The following is a 14,970-nucleotide window of genomic DNA, read 5'->3' as shown; positions in this document are numbered from 1 at the left end:
CAGATTCTGGTGGAATTTTGGTGGGTGCTATGTCGCATTAGCAAGACCCCCCAAGCACCAATACAGTGGAACCCCCCCACAAGTGACCCCATTTTGCAAACTACACCCCTCAGGGAATTCATCTAGGGGTATAGTGTACATTTCAAACCCCCAGGGGTTTCACCAATTTTGATACAAGTGGGCAGTGAAAATGAAAAATTACATTTTTTACACAAAAATGCAGTTCTGGCTCAAAATTTTTCATTTTCAGAAGGTATGAAGGAGAAAAAGCACCCCAAAATATGTGCCCCAATTTCTCCCGAGTACGGCAATGCCTCACATGTGACCAAAAAATACCAGTTGGGTGCATGGCAGGACTCAGAACGGAAGGAGTGATTTTTGGATTTTGCGGCTCAGATTCTGGTGGAATTTTGGTGGGTGCTATGTCGCATTAGCAAGACCCCCCAAGCACCAATACAGTGGAACCCCCCCACAAGTGACCCCATTTTGCAAACTACACCCCTCAGGGAATTCATCTAGGGGTATAGTGTACATTTCAAACCCCCAGGGGTTTCACCAATTTTGATACAAGTGGGCAGTGAAAATGAAAAATTACATTTTTTTACACAAAAATGCAGTTCTGGCTCAAAATTTTTCATTTTCAGAAGGTATGAAGGAGAAAAAGCACCCCAAAATCTGTGCCCCAATTTCTCCCGAGTACGGCAATGCCTCACATGTGACCAAAAAATACCAGTTGGGTGCATGGCAGGACTCAGAAGGGAAGGAGTGATTTTTGGATTTTGCAGCACAGATTCTGGTGGAATGAATGGTGGGTGCTATGTTGCACCAATACAGTGGAACCCCCCCACAAGTCACCCCATTTTGCAAAGTACACCCCTCAGGGAATTCATCTAGGGGTATAGTGTACATTTCAAACCCCCAGGGGTTTCACCAATTTTGATACAAGTGGGCAGTGAAAATGAAAAATTACATTTTTTTACACAAAAATGCAGTTCTGGCTCAAAATTTTTCATTTTCAGAAGGTATGAAGGAGAAAAAGCACCCCAAAATATGTGCCCCAATTTCTCCCGAGTACGGCAATGCCTCACATGTGACCAAAAAATACCAGTTGGGTGCATGGCAGGACTCAGAACGGAAGGAGTGATTTTTGGATTTTGCGGCTCAGATTCTGGTGGAATTTTGGTGGGTGCTATGTCGCATTAGCAAGACCCCCCAAGCACCAATACAGTGGAACCCCCCCACAAGTGACCCCATTTTGCAAACTACACCCCTCAGGGAATTCATCTAGGGGTATAGTGTACATTTCAAACCCCCAGGGGTTTCACCAATTTTGATACAAGTGGGCAGTGAAAATGAAAAATTACATTTTTTACACAAAAATGCAGTTCTGGCTCAAAATTTTTCATTTTCAGAAGGTATGAAGGAGAAAAAGCACCCCAAAATCTGTGCCCCAATTTCTCCCGAGTACGGCAATGCCTCACATGTGACCAAAAAATACCAGTTGGGTGCATGGCAGGACTCAGAAGGGAAGGAGTGATTTTTGGATTTTGCAGCACAGATTCTGGTGGAATGAATAGTGGGTGCTATGTTGCACCAATACAGTGGAACCCCCCCACAAGTCACCCCATTTTGCAAAGTACACCCCTCAGGGAATTCATCTAGGGGTATAGTGTACATTTCAAACCCCCAGGGGTTTCACCAATTTTGATACAAGTGGGCAGTGAAAATGAAAAATTACATTTTTTTACACAAAAATGCAGTTCTGGCTCAAAATTTTTCAATTTCAGAAGGAATGAAGGAGACAAAGCACCCCAAAATCTGTGCCCCAATTTCTCCCGAGTACGGCAATGCCTCATGTGTGACCAAAAAGTTGCAGGACTCAGAAGGGAAGGAGTGATATTTGGATTTTGCAGCACAAATTCTGGTGGAATGATGGTGGGTGCTATGTCGCATTAGCAAGACCCCCAAAGCACCAATACAGTGGAACCTCCCCACAAGTGACCCCATTTTGCAAACTACACCCCTCAGGGAATTCATCTAGGGGTATAGTGTACATTTCAAACCCCCAGGGGTTTCACCAATTTTGATACAAGTGGGCAGTGAAAATGAAAAATTACATTTTTTTACACAAAAATGCAGTTCTGGCTCAAAATTTTTCAATTTCAGAAGGAATGAAGGAGACAAAGCACCCCAAAATCTGTGCCCCAATTTCTCCCGAGTACGGCAATGCCTCATGTGTGACCAAAAAGTTGCAGGACTCAGAAGGGAAGGAGTGATATTTGGATTTTGCAGCACAAATTCTGGTGGAATGATGGTGGGTGCTATGTCGCATTAGCAAGACCCCCAAAGCACCAATACAGTGGAACCCCCCCACAAGTGACCCCATTTTGCAAACTACACCCCTCAGGGAATTCATCTAGGGGTATAGTGTACATTTCAAACCCCCAGGGGTTTCACCAATTTTGATACAAGTGGGCAGTGAAAATGAAAAATTACATTTTTTTACACAAAAATGCAGTTCTGGCTCAAAATTTTTCATTTTCAGAAGGTATGAAGGAGAAAAAGCACCCCAAAATCTGTGCCCCAATTTCTCCCGAGTACGGCAATGCCTCACATGTGACCAAAAAATACCAGTTGGGTGCATGGCAGGACTCAGAAGGGAAGGAGTGATTTTGGGATTTTGCGGCTCAGATTATGGTGGAATGAATGGTGGGTGGTATGTGGCATTAGCAAGACCCCCGAAGCACGGTGAAATTATGAACCTAATAATCCATAGATGTGTGGTATATTTTAAAACACTCCTTTATACATAGGCCGGGTTTGTCGGGGCAAGTTTCACAGTGGAAAATAGTTTCCTTTCCTATTCCCTTTTTATAGCAAACTTTGCACCTTTTTTGTGTCCTGCCCTTTCTTGCAGTGGAGGGGATTTCGTTGGGAAAATGCTGCCCTGGTACAATACGGGGGCCAGTACTAGAAGTACTGGGGCCCTCTGCCTGCTGGTTCCCAAATATTAGGCCCTTTATGACTTCCTCTTGAAAGTGCATAAATGTCCCCCTCTGGCCGGTAGAACGGAATAGCACGTAAGCGTTATACAGTGCCATCTGGATGATATACACGGCCAGCTTCTTGTACCAGATATTTGTTTTCCGCAGGGCACTGTACGGCTTCAGTACCTGATCTGAAAGATCCACTCCGCCCATGTACTTATTGTAATCTAGGATACAATTTGGTTTTGAGGTGTGGGTACTGGTACCTCGTACAGGGATGGAGGTGGTACTGTCTCCATGAATTGTTGTCAGTATAAGGACATCCCTCTTGTCCTTATATTTGACCAACAACATATTTTCGGTGCATATTCCCCTGCTTTCACCCCTTCTCATTACTGCAATGTGCGTTTTTGGGAGGCCTCTTTGGTTCTTACGCACAGTACCGCAAGCTGCTGTACCTCTTGAACCAAGGGCCTTAAACAGGGGGATGCTGGTGTAAAAGTTATCCACATAGAGGTGATAACCTTTATCCAGGAAGGGGTGCACTAAATCCCAGACAATTTTTCCACTAACACCTACGAGGGAGGGGGGGCATTCTGGCGGTTCAATTCTTGAATCCTTCCCTTCATATACCCTAAACCTGTGGGTGTACCCTGAGGTGCTTTCACACAACTTATACATTTTTATGCCATACCTTGCCCTCTTACTGGGAAGGTACTGGCGGAATTTAACCCTTCCTTTAAAATGTATAAGGGACTCGTCTATGCAAATGAATTTATCTGGGATGTACATGTCTTCAAATTTGGCACTGAAATGATCAATGACCGGCCTGACTTTGAATAGCCGGTCAAAGGTGGGATCATCTCTGGGTGGGCACTGTGCATTATCGTTGTAATGCCAAAATTTAAGGATCGTCTCAAATCGAGCCCGGGGCATGGCCATACGGTAAAATGGGGTGCTGTACAGAACATCTGTACTCCAATATTGCCTAATTTCTGGCTTTTTTACTATGCCCATATGAAACACCAGACCCCAAAACGTCATCATCTCTACTGCATCTACAGGGGTCCACCTAGCAAATGATGACGTGGGGTTTTGAGCAATAAACTGCTGGGCATATAAATTAGTTTGGTCCACCATTAAATTTATAAAATCATCAGAGAAAAATAATTTGAAAAAGTCAATTTCTCTGAGACCTGTGGAATCAAATTGGATTCCTGGCATGGCCAAAAACTCAGGAACCTGGGGCTCAAAATTGTCTGGTGGTGGGGTCCATACGAGATCAATTATTGGGGGGGGGGGTCTCAGCTGCTCTACGGGGGCATCTTTGAGGGGGTCCCTCATCACCAGAGGAGGAAGAGGAGCTTAAGGCGAATCCTTCAAATTCCCCGCTTGCATCACTGGCTGTGTCAGAGTCAGAAGCAAGCAAGGCATATGCCTCCTCCGCTGAATACATTCTTCTGGATGACTGGGATGACATTTGGGATGACATTTGGGATGCCATTTTTATTTTTGTGTTACTGGTAGTGAAATGTTTCAACACGTGTATAGTGTAGGGGGGGGTACAAACTTTATTTCAACCCGGGGGGTATGTAGTGTGTAGTGTGTATGTAGTGTGCAGAAAAAAAAAATACTTTATACAAAAAAAAAAAAATGGAGGGGTTAAAAAAAAAATTGAAGGGGTTAAAAAAAAAAAATTGAAGGGGTTAAAAAAAAAAAAAAAAAAAGGTCCTGCGCCAAAAATTGAGCACAGATGTTGGTCAGTAACGTCCGTCACTGAACAGCGCTGAAAGGCAACAGGAATTTGATCAAAAAAAAAAAAAAAATAGATCAACCCTGTGCCGAAAAAGATGATCAGTGATGTACGTCACTGATCCGCGCACAGCGGCCACAGGACACCCACAAAATCACAGTGTGTGTAAAAAAAAAAATTAAAAAAAGACCCCACAGCACACACAAAAAAAAAAAAAGGTGATCAGTGATGCGACACTGATTACCAGTGAGGGGCAGCAGGTGCAACTGACAGTGCAACTGGCAGGTATATATATAAAAAAAAAAAGACCTCTGCACCCCTAAAAAGTTGCTGATCACCTCAGATATAGTGATCAGCACAAAAGGCGGGGGCAGCAGACACAAAATTTAGCACTCTCTATCACTCTCTGTCACTATCTCTCTCTATCTCTCTATCTCTCACTATCTAACACTCTATGACACTGCAGCAGCAGCAGTGACAGGTATATATATATATATAAAAATACCCTGCGCCCCCAAAAAGTTGCTGATCAGTTAATTTATACTGATCAGCACAAAAGGGGGGGCAGCAGTCAGTTATATAAAAAATATATAGCACAATCTGTCACTATCTCTATCTCTCTCTCTCTATCTCTCTCTATCTCTATCTATAACTATCACACTGCAGCAGCACAAAATATAGCACTCTCTGTCACTAGGCCTCTCTATCTCTCTCTCTCTATCTCTCTCTATATCTCTCTATCTCTCTCTATCTCTCTCTATCTCTCTCTATCTCTCTCTATCTCTCTCTATCTCTCTCTATCTCTCTCTCTATAACTATATCACACTGCAGCAGCACAAAATACAGCACTCTCTGACACTATCTCTCTCTATCTCTCTCTATCTAACTAACGCTATTACACTGCAGCAGCACAAGTTCACAGGAAGTCACAAGTAACAGGATCCAGGAAGCATCCAGCACACTACAAGCACAGATGAAGCAGCCAAGATATTTGCAAGGATCAGGTAAGTATTTTGCCAGGTTCTGGTCAGTATATCGCGGCAGATTGGCACGGTGACCGCACTGCACGCAATTCCAGACCGGAATGGCGTCTGCAGTGCAGTCACCGTTAGTTTAAACCCCCCTCCATGGCTGTGATTGGTCCGTCGGTCCGACGGACCAATCACGGCCTTTGGGGGCGGGCGGGGTGAGGTGGGGTGACACCAGTGTCACCCTTACACCCCGCGGTGATTGGTGCTGTACTTTACAGCACCAATCACCTCCGATCGCGTGTCACCGGCGAACGTTATTCGCCGGTGACACAGAAAACGCTGTAATTGGCTGTTCACACTGAACAGCCAATCACAGCGATCGCCGACGGGGGGGCGGCATCGCAGCCCCCCCTGGGCATGCACGGACATGTCTGCTGTCAGGGACAGCAGACATGTTGAAACTGTCACCGCGTCTATAGACGCGGTGACAGTTAAATGCCATGACGTACATTTACGCCATGTGTCGGGAAGTACTTCCCGACCATGACGTAAATGTACGTCAATTGTCGGGAAGGGGTTAAAAGTGCAAGTATGTATGTTTCTTGTGTTAGTCTGCATGTTTGCATTAGTGTATGTGTGTGATGTGTGTGTGTGTGTGTGTGTGTGTGTGTGTGTGTGTGTGTGTGTGTGTGTGTGTGTGTCAAAGGCAGCAAATGCTGCCTTTGCCACTGATTACTGAAGTGTATTGTAAAGTTGTGCACTTACCTTCCTCATTCACGCAGGATTTTCTCTCAATCTGACCAGTGGGACTTTTCATTTTCTCCAGACCTTCTGGTGTTATAAAGTATAACTGGGATCTGGTAGAAGAATAACATTTTTCATTTAACATATTGGAACATACAGTACTAAGGAAAAAAGTAGAGATGCACATGAATCTAGGCTATAGAACATAAGAAATAGATAGAATAGAAATAGAAATAAAACATGCAAAACATAGTACATAAATATACCAACACTGTGGTATATAATCAAAGTACAGAATTGTACAGATCTCACCTGAAGTCAAGAATTTCCATAGAATCTTCTGGCGTGTTCAGGAAAACTTTCAGATCCTGTCCCCGCTTCAACTGAATTCCCCCATCTAAACTGCTCATTGTCCTTATGCCAGATGCCCATGCCAGGCCAATTTTCCCCACTATTCCAGTAATTCCCATTTGGGCAGAGAGCTGTAATGAAGCACTGTCAAAAGAAGACAACCAGAAGTGGATTTGGGAACAATAGGTGGTAAATTTACTAAAGCTTCTAAAAAAAAAAAAAAAAGTGCTTGTTGTGCCCATAGCAACCAATCAGATCTTAGATCTCATTTCTCAATGACATCATAGAAAATGATAGAAAGAATCTGATAAGTTAATATGGGGAACACCAATACTTTTTATTTTTAGAGACTTAAGGCCTAATTCAAATGCCGCACGCCGTCCGGCCGAACAACCCGCTTGTTTTTTTCCCCTGCAAATAATATTTGCAGGGGAAAAACATTTTAAGTGAGAAAGATGACTTGAACATTGTACACAAAGAGTATAGAAAAGAGGAACAAGATTTATCTAATTTATCGAACTGCGAAGAACAGGAAAATATATACAATTATCTCTCATTTGACACACTTTATATGTTAATAAAAAGTATGTTACTTATCCAAGTTTCCATACCTTGGTTTAATATAGCCATTTATGAAAAAGTTTGTCTGCTGCTTAAAATCCATATTTCCTCTGATTCTGATATTAGTTGACGCTGAGGCATTGAGAGCGAGCTGGACTGGAAACCCAGAAATGACTGGGAATACTATGCTGTCGGCTGCCAAGCTAAACCTCCTGTTGTATTGAACTTCTTGGCCCTGTAACACATAAAAGAAACATAGATATAGATCATTTAAGGGAGTCTCGAGCCTTAAAGGCAACCCTACCACCTGGGGGCAAAATAAAATAATATATTTACCACTTACTCTTTCTTACATCATTCAGCTTTGTTCAAGCCGTGATCAAACGAGGCTACTGGAGAAAAATATGACCCACATCTAAACTGTATTATTTTATAGTTGACACATTGATGATGTCATTTATCAACAGAATGTGTTGTGTTTATTTATCAACTGAATCCCAACAGCAGAAATGTGGATGGTCCTGACGAAGCTCCTTGGCAAAGCGTACGCCAACCGTACACTTCGTGGCTTCACCCCCTGCTCCCCCTCCCCACTTTGAATGCATTTTGATCTGTATTTTTCCTCAGCGGCACCAGTAAGCGGCTCTCGTACATACAAGTTTGTCCGGCAGATAGGCGCGGTGCATGACGTCTACACCGCGACCATCTATCTCCCGGCTAGCCAGCTGTTACTACGGCATCCACTCTGCCGTACAGTGTGCTATCCTTAGGCGGCACAATAGCGTACGGATCGGGCTGCCGCATCCCCGGCACTCTGTGGCTATATAAACAGCATTAGCACGCTCCATTAATATTACTGGCCAGTGGGAACCGTATTGAAATACATGTGGGGACCACAGCTAAATATTTATCCAATGTTACACACACGCTGATTCCTTCAGGCAATATATAAGTAATACCTTTTGCCTCCTGACCTGGCCACCATTATTACCTGTGAAAAAATTGCGGATATGTGCCAATTACAACACTTGCACTATCCTACAATTTCCAGCCATTCAGGCAGCACACTCTCAGGTGACTATCACCTAAATGTCGCGTATATAAGGAAAATAATGTATAGGATATAAGACTGGTAATATACGAATTAACCAGCACAAGGTTACAGATCAAAACATCATATTATAAGAAACAAATAAAGCTTATTAAAACTTATATTGGGCAGGGGGGGCTCCATGTCGTGAGGATTTAATTATCCTTTTTAATTAAATGTCAATGTATGTATGTGTGTATATGTACTGTGTTCTTTTATTTCGCTAAATTTTATAAAATATCAAATAAAAGTTATATTTTATGTATTTCTCCTTTGGTGCACCACATAGAGACACACTCCAGTTTTTTTGTTCTTCAAAAAATCATCCTTTTGCTCTAAATTCATGTCCAGTGGTAGCACACCCTTATTGTAATGGTACATGGTCCCAATATTACAAAAATCTAAGGGGTCACCAAACCTATTCAGAATCTTACTCTCCTGTGCGATTAACACCCTCCTTTTCGTGTGTTAGGAATGTGGATGTGTCTGACCAACATCACTGGCTCATTCATGATCAGTGAGACAGTAAGCAGAGATCCAGTCTTTCAGGTCCAATAATGTAGAATGTGTTTTGTTTTTTTTTTTAAGTCTCAATAATTCAAATAATAACATATTTTAAACTGCTATAGTATCTGACATGGAGATACCCAATGCTGAGGCCATGCATGTACAGATGTGGCAGCCATGGCATTACCTATAGTGGGTGTCACTCCTATGGTGCCTGGAGGCTTATGGGGACCTGGACTCATATTATAAAGTTGCATACCAATTTCACAGAATTGCCTGCTAAGCAATTGGGCCTGATCCATTGCCCAGCCTGAATTGTGTTATTTAATTTTCACTGAGAGGTGTGTAGTGTGTCAGGGCTCAGGTATCTGGTGTCCCCGGCTGTGGCAGCAATGAGGACCTGGAACATGGAAGGCTTAAAATAACTAGAACATGGAAGGCTTAAAATAAGGACAGTTTACTGGGCACTGAGGACACAGCTAAATGGAGGAGTTGATGAGTCTCTGAACAGAGGCGCGGCATCTAACCCCACCAATGGTTTTCACCAGGGACCCCCACAAGGAAGTTTGGACTTTGCTGCATTTGATGGACAGGTCGCGGCCCTCTGACAGAGTTAACACACCTAACTGGCCAATCACTGAGGAATGGATAATCATGGCTGAGTGCTGGTGGTATAGAGTCTTTGGTTTACTCTGGGCTTGGAAGCCACGGACTGAGTAGTCTAGGCAACTGTTGATGGTGTTGGCCTGAGAGCTGTGGACTGCATCGGCATGGAAGCCGGAGAGAGATGCCGACGGCCTGGGAGCCAGAGATACTTGTCGAAGGCATGGTAGCTGGAAAGAAATTTAGACAAACTGGGATCCGTGAGGGTCTGTGTCAGCCTGGGAGCCGAGAGGGTCTGCGGCGGCCTGGGAGCCGATAGGGTCTGTGTTGGCCTGGGAGCCAAGAGGGATGTTGATGGCCTGGGAGCAAGAGATACTTGTCGACGGCCTGGTAGCCGGAAAGAGATTTAGTCAAACTGGGATCCGTGAGGGTCTGTGTCAGCCTGGGAGACAAGAGGGTCTGCGTGGGCCTGGGAGCTGAGAGGGTAATTTCTGACAAAACAGATCCAAATGTTTTAAAGTCAGATCTGTTTTGATGAAATTTGCCTTCAATGCTGTTGGAAACGCCAGCATTGAATAGGCGGCTACCACTATTTCCCCTGTCTTAAATAGCAGCCGACATTGAATACCCCCATTAAGGTAACAGGGCTTGATAATATGTTTCATGATGAAAGCGTACATTAAGCGCTTCCCACAGCAGAACACACTAACAATGACATGATGGCAGCATAATGTAGATTTGTAAGCTCACCGGACCTCTTGGGAACGTGTATCTTCTCCACTAGGACTACCACTGCTTCCTCACTGGTACTCTTCCCTAGGGCACCACACTGCCACTGTGGTAACCCTTCAGGTTTTCCCTGTGTATGTAGTATTTCCCAGTGGAAAAAAAAGGGAAGTGGTTCCTAGAGCAAGTGCATTGCTTGCTTGTACTGCACGTGCTACTCTCCCGTCCAGATTCTGCCTGCGCTTTTTTTTTTTTGGACTTATTGTTTGGAAGTATATCAAGATTGAATATTTCCTATTGGGGTTCAACAGCTGCAGGAAAAAGAGCGCTTGAGGCTGTGTGGACTGACTTTTTCCCTTAAAAGGATATATTCATTTTGTCTGAAGAATAGAGGGAGGGTGCCCTATTGTTGTTTGGGTACAGTGTGGTTAACTAGTGTCATTTTACAGTAGAAAGAGGATCTTAAAGTGCCATCAATGCATCATTTATTACTTTAATAATAACCAAGAAAAAATCAGAGCTGCTGTAAGCTACAGTAACTGATATATTTTGAAATGCGCCCCTGAATTAATGTGCACCCAAAGTCCTGCTACTGCTTCTCTGTAAGCCCTGAGGCCAGTAAGAACACATCACATAACACTGCTGAAAGCTAAGAAGGTATTGTAGTAACCGTCTTGGCAGAGGGCATGGGAAACTTTCAGGGGAAAGGTTATAAATCCAGCGCTTCTTTTGTTCAATCTCTTATTGAGATGCTGCAATATTTTATGAAGTGCTACTTGGGAAGTACAGGCTGCCACATAATGAATCTAGCACTGATGGTTATACCTTAAGGAGTTTCACTGCAAGTCCAGCCAGGCTCAAGTAGTGCTGTCTTACTGTGTCTCTCACTCCTTCACAATCCAGAAAGATGAGCTCATTGCCAAAGACCTTCATGCTCAGCCCACATCGCAGCTCTTTCTTGCTGTGCGTGCCTTGGGAAAACTTTTAGGTGAGAAAAGAAAAGGCAATTAAGATGGTTCAGTAGTAGCATTTACTGGTTCAATACTCTTCAAAATAAGTACATTCTAGCATAGAATAGCCATTTGTTTTAGAAATACATATTAAATAGATATATAGATATATAGTCTCTCCTCTTTGTAAATGCTTTAGTGACCTATAACTAATAAAATGCTACACATCTATGGGACAGATTCAGAATATATTTTAGGACAATGGTTCCCAACTTGGGTGCCACCCTGGAGTGCCATGGGACATTGCAGGGGTGCCTTGGGCTGGTGGTCCAGGATCAATTCAATTTATACAGTATATAGTCAATGTAATAGGCAAAACCAGTGCTTGGGGCACCATGGCACAATGCACCATAGACTTCCAAAGCACGTGTGTGATTGAGTCATAAGTTAGAACATCAATTTTATATAATAAAATAACAATATCAATTCTCTATCATTTGTTATGAATATTACATTCTTAAGTATCATTTTCTGTGTTTTAGGGGCCTATTTTTGATGACTAATGGTCTAGTTACCCACACAAAAACATTAGTTCCCAAATTCAGCAAACTCTTAAAATGGAATTTTCCTGCAGGTACCTATACCATCTTCCATAGTCCTGCTCCTTACTATGGGGACAATTGTACAGTATATTGCATCTACGTTTGATCGAACATCACCTAAACAAGCAGGCCATGCCCCCAGACACACAGGGCCTTATTCTAGTTCACTCTCTCACAAAATCCTTCTTAGATGGACAAAACCATGTGTACTGCAGGGGGGGGGGGGGGCAGATGTAAAATGTGCAGAGAGAGGTAGATTTGCATGAGTTATTTTGTTTCTGTGCAGGGTAAATACTGACTGCTTTATTTTTACACTGCAATATAGATCTCACTTTGAAGTAAAACCCCACCCAAATCTAACTCTCTCTGCACAAGTAAGATCTGCCCCACCTGTAGTGCACATGGTTTTGTCCATCTAAGAAGGATTTTGTCAGAAATAGTGAACTAGAATAAGGCCCACAATGATTTATTATTTAAAATGACTACAAGTTAAATAGGATACATTTGCTTGAAACAAACTTCGTCCTAGTAGAGTATGTATGTAATATATACAATTATTATTTTTATGTAATTTGGAAAATGATAATTATTTATGGTACAAAGATAATCTTTACATTGTATATTTTTTGTTATTTTTAATCTTGCAGCTGTGACATCCTAAGTGACCACCACTGGATATCTGACCGGGGGTATCTGATCCTAACATGCACATGGGGGTTAAAGGTTTATTTGTGCTGGATAAGAATATACTAGCTCATTACCTTTTGCTGTAGCTCAGATAGTTTGTTGTACTTTCCACTTGGACAGCTGTGCTTAGATTTCTTGGCTTTTTGCTGATCAGACTTTTTGTCAATCTGTTCTCCAGGACTGTACTTCTTAGATGTCGGCTTTCTATTGTTTGGTGCTGTGACCGTCTCTGTAGGAGGTTCAGGACTGAACTGTTTGTCTTCTTTATCTTTCCCCACAAGAATTTCATTTAATGTAGAAGAGTGGTGACCCAGAATTGTCTTCAGAAGATCTTCTGCATTTTCTAAACGTATGCCAAACTAGTGTACAAGATTGAAATACACGTGATCACTACTAGCACTTTCTTACATCAATAACTGTGAAGATGCTTAATACTCTAAACAAATATTGGTGGGGCCAAGTTTAAGCTAGATGTGCTACAATGTAACTTTGGTAAATAGTATTTTGCTTCTAGTATTTTTATGAAAACGGATACTAGATCTATAGTAAGCTTGTGAGCAGGGCCCTCCTACCATTTGACTGTCTGTAACTACCCAGTTTGTTTTATCCCTATTTCTAATTGTAAAGCGCAGCGGAACTTGCTGCGCTGTATAAGAAACTGTTAAATAATAATAACCTAAATCAATTCTATTTCCTTTTGATGTTCAAAATAACTCAGTAATCATTAAGAGCATACAAATATATTTTATAAAGTCGTCACTACACAGCTGCTGAAATGGCATTACATAAAGAGGGGTTTTACCTTCTCTGACAGCTGTAGATTGTGGGATTGTGATGTGTTGGTGGCAACATGTTTGCATGTGCTAAATGAAAGCATATTAAGAAGTCTACAGAAATTCGGAAATATTGGCAGTTTTCGTCTATTATAGATCGAATATAGGTTGAGTGTCTTTTATCCAAATATCCGTTATCCAAATTATTCCGAAAACCATACATTCCAGAAAGTGAAAAAAATATATATATATTTTTGCTAAAAGCACTACTGGGGACATCTGTAACAGCACTACTGGGGACATAATATGTAACTGGCACTACTGAGGACATCTAGAACTGGCACTACTGGGGACATGATATGTAACTGCCACTACTGCGGACATCTGTAACAGCTCTACTGGGGACATGATATGTAACTGGCACTACTGAGGACATCTAGAACTGGCACTACTAAGGACATCTGTAACAGCACTACTGAGGACATGATATGTAACTGGCACTGCTGAGGACATCTAGAACTGGCACTACTAAGGACATCTGTAACAGCACTACTGGGGACATGATATGTAACTGGCACTACTGGGGACATGATATGTAACTGGCACTACTGGGGACATGATATGTAACTGGCACTACTGAGGACATCTAGAACTGGCACTACTAAGGACATCTGTAACAGCACTACTGGGGACATGATATGTAACTGGCATTACTGGGGACATGATATGTAACTGGCACTACTGGGGGCAGGATATGTAACTGGCATTACTGGGGACATGATATGCACTAAATATCTGCAAGAAAATGATTGTTTAGCTTTCAAATTCAGTACCTGAGATAGTACACAAACTTTGTTTCATGTTTTGAAACCTTGTTTTATGTACAAATAAAATAAATTTGTGTGTATTTCATGTGTTTGAAATATGGAATAATCCATTATCCAAAATTCTTCTGGTCCCGAGCAGTTTGGATAAGGGATACTTAACCTGTATGCAAATCCACATTTTTTTTAGGTGGAAATGGTTGCTCATTCACAAATTTAGTCGAGTCCCAGCCATTTTAGCGGGGATTGAATACTGATGGACGATAACACTGTAAAAATTGGCCACCATTGAATACCCCCCAAAGAGAGCTATTAATTACCAATATTAAAAAGAACAAGTATGTACTAAGCAAATCACTTGCATATTTCTGTCTTGCTGTATACAGTTTAGATTATTGATTACCTGTTGCTATGATTGTTTCATATACATAATATACATAATAATACTAAAATTCACTTCATAGTTGTACAACGTGTATCAACATAAGACCATGGAACTTCTTGGTGATTTTAGTAACCTGATAACACACAAGAGATGATCATCTATATATGTCTAATGTCCGTTTGTGTTTCTCCGAAACACTGTCATCTGTTGGTAGCGGGTGAAACTACATCTCTTTCTCTCTCACACATGCACAAACACAGAGGCAATCACAAGGTAGCAGACTAGCTTTCACAGCATTTGCTTCGAGCGGGCTTACTTGTAAGAAATATATGTGTACACATTTCTGACTTATAATTGATGATGATTTCTGATGTCATCATTTCAACTTTTGGCTGCTTATAAGGAATAATGCTTTACTTAGCTTTCTATAAATTATTGTAGATTCTAGAATTAGTT

The 14,970-nt window shown here is 42.0% G+C and overlaps 1 protein-coding gene across 2 annotated transcripts in view; it reads right to left on the bottom strand.

The window, feature by feature from the left end:
* Positions 1-14,970, bottom strand: part of APOLTP (apolipoprotein lipid transfer particle homolog) — a 331,079-nt gene that overhangs the window by 236,577 nt on the left and 79,532 nt on the right. For both annotated transcript variants that reach the window (XR_014450766.1, XM_083153345.1), the window contains exons 16-20: positions 12,607-12,891; positions 11,119-11,274; positions 7,418-7,602; positions 6,768-6,950; positions 6,477-6,568 (exon numbers count right to left, since the gene is read on the bottom strand). Coding sequence is in view for 1 of the 2 variants with exons in the window: in XM_083153345.1 (XP_083009471.1) it covers positions 6,477-6,568; positions 6,768-6,950; positions 7,418-7,602; positions 11,119-11,274; positions 12,607-12,891 (901 nt within the window). In the remaining variant the exon portion in view is untranslated. The remainder of the gene's footprint in view (positions 1-6,476; positions 6,569-6,767; positions 6,951-7,417; positions 7,603-11,118; positions 11,275-12,606; positions 12,892-14,970) is intronic.

This window comes from Crinia signifera, chromosome 7 (assembly GCF_055691185.1).
Source record: "Crinia signifera chromosome 7, ASM5569118v1, whole genome shotgun sequence".
Taxonomy (NCBI): Eukaryota; Metazoa; Chordata; class Amphibia; order Anura; family Myobatrachidae; genus Crinia; species Crinia signifera.
The sequence above is the reverse complement of the archived record's forward strand: the minus strand, read 5'-3'. Positions and strand labels throughout refer to the sequence as shown.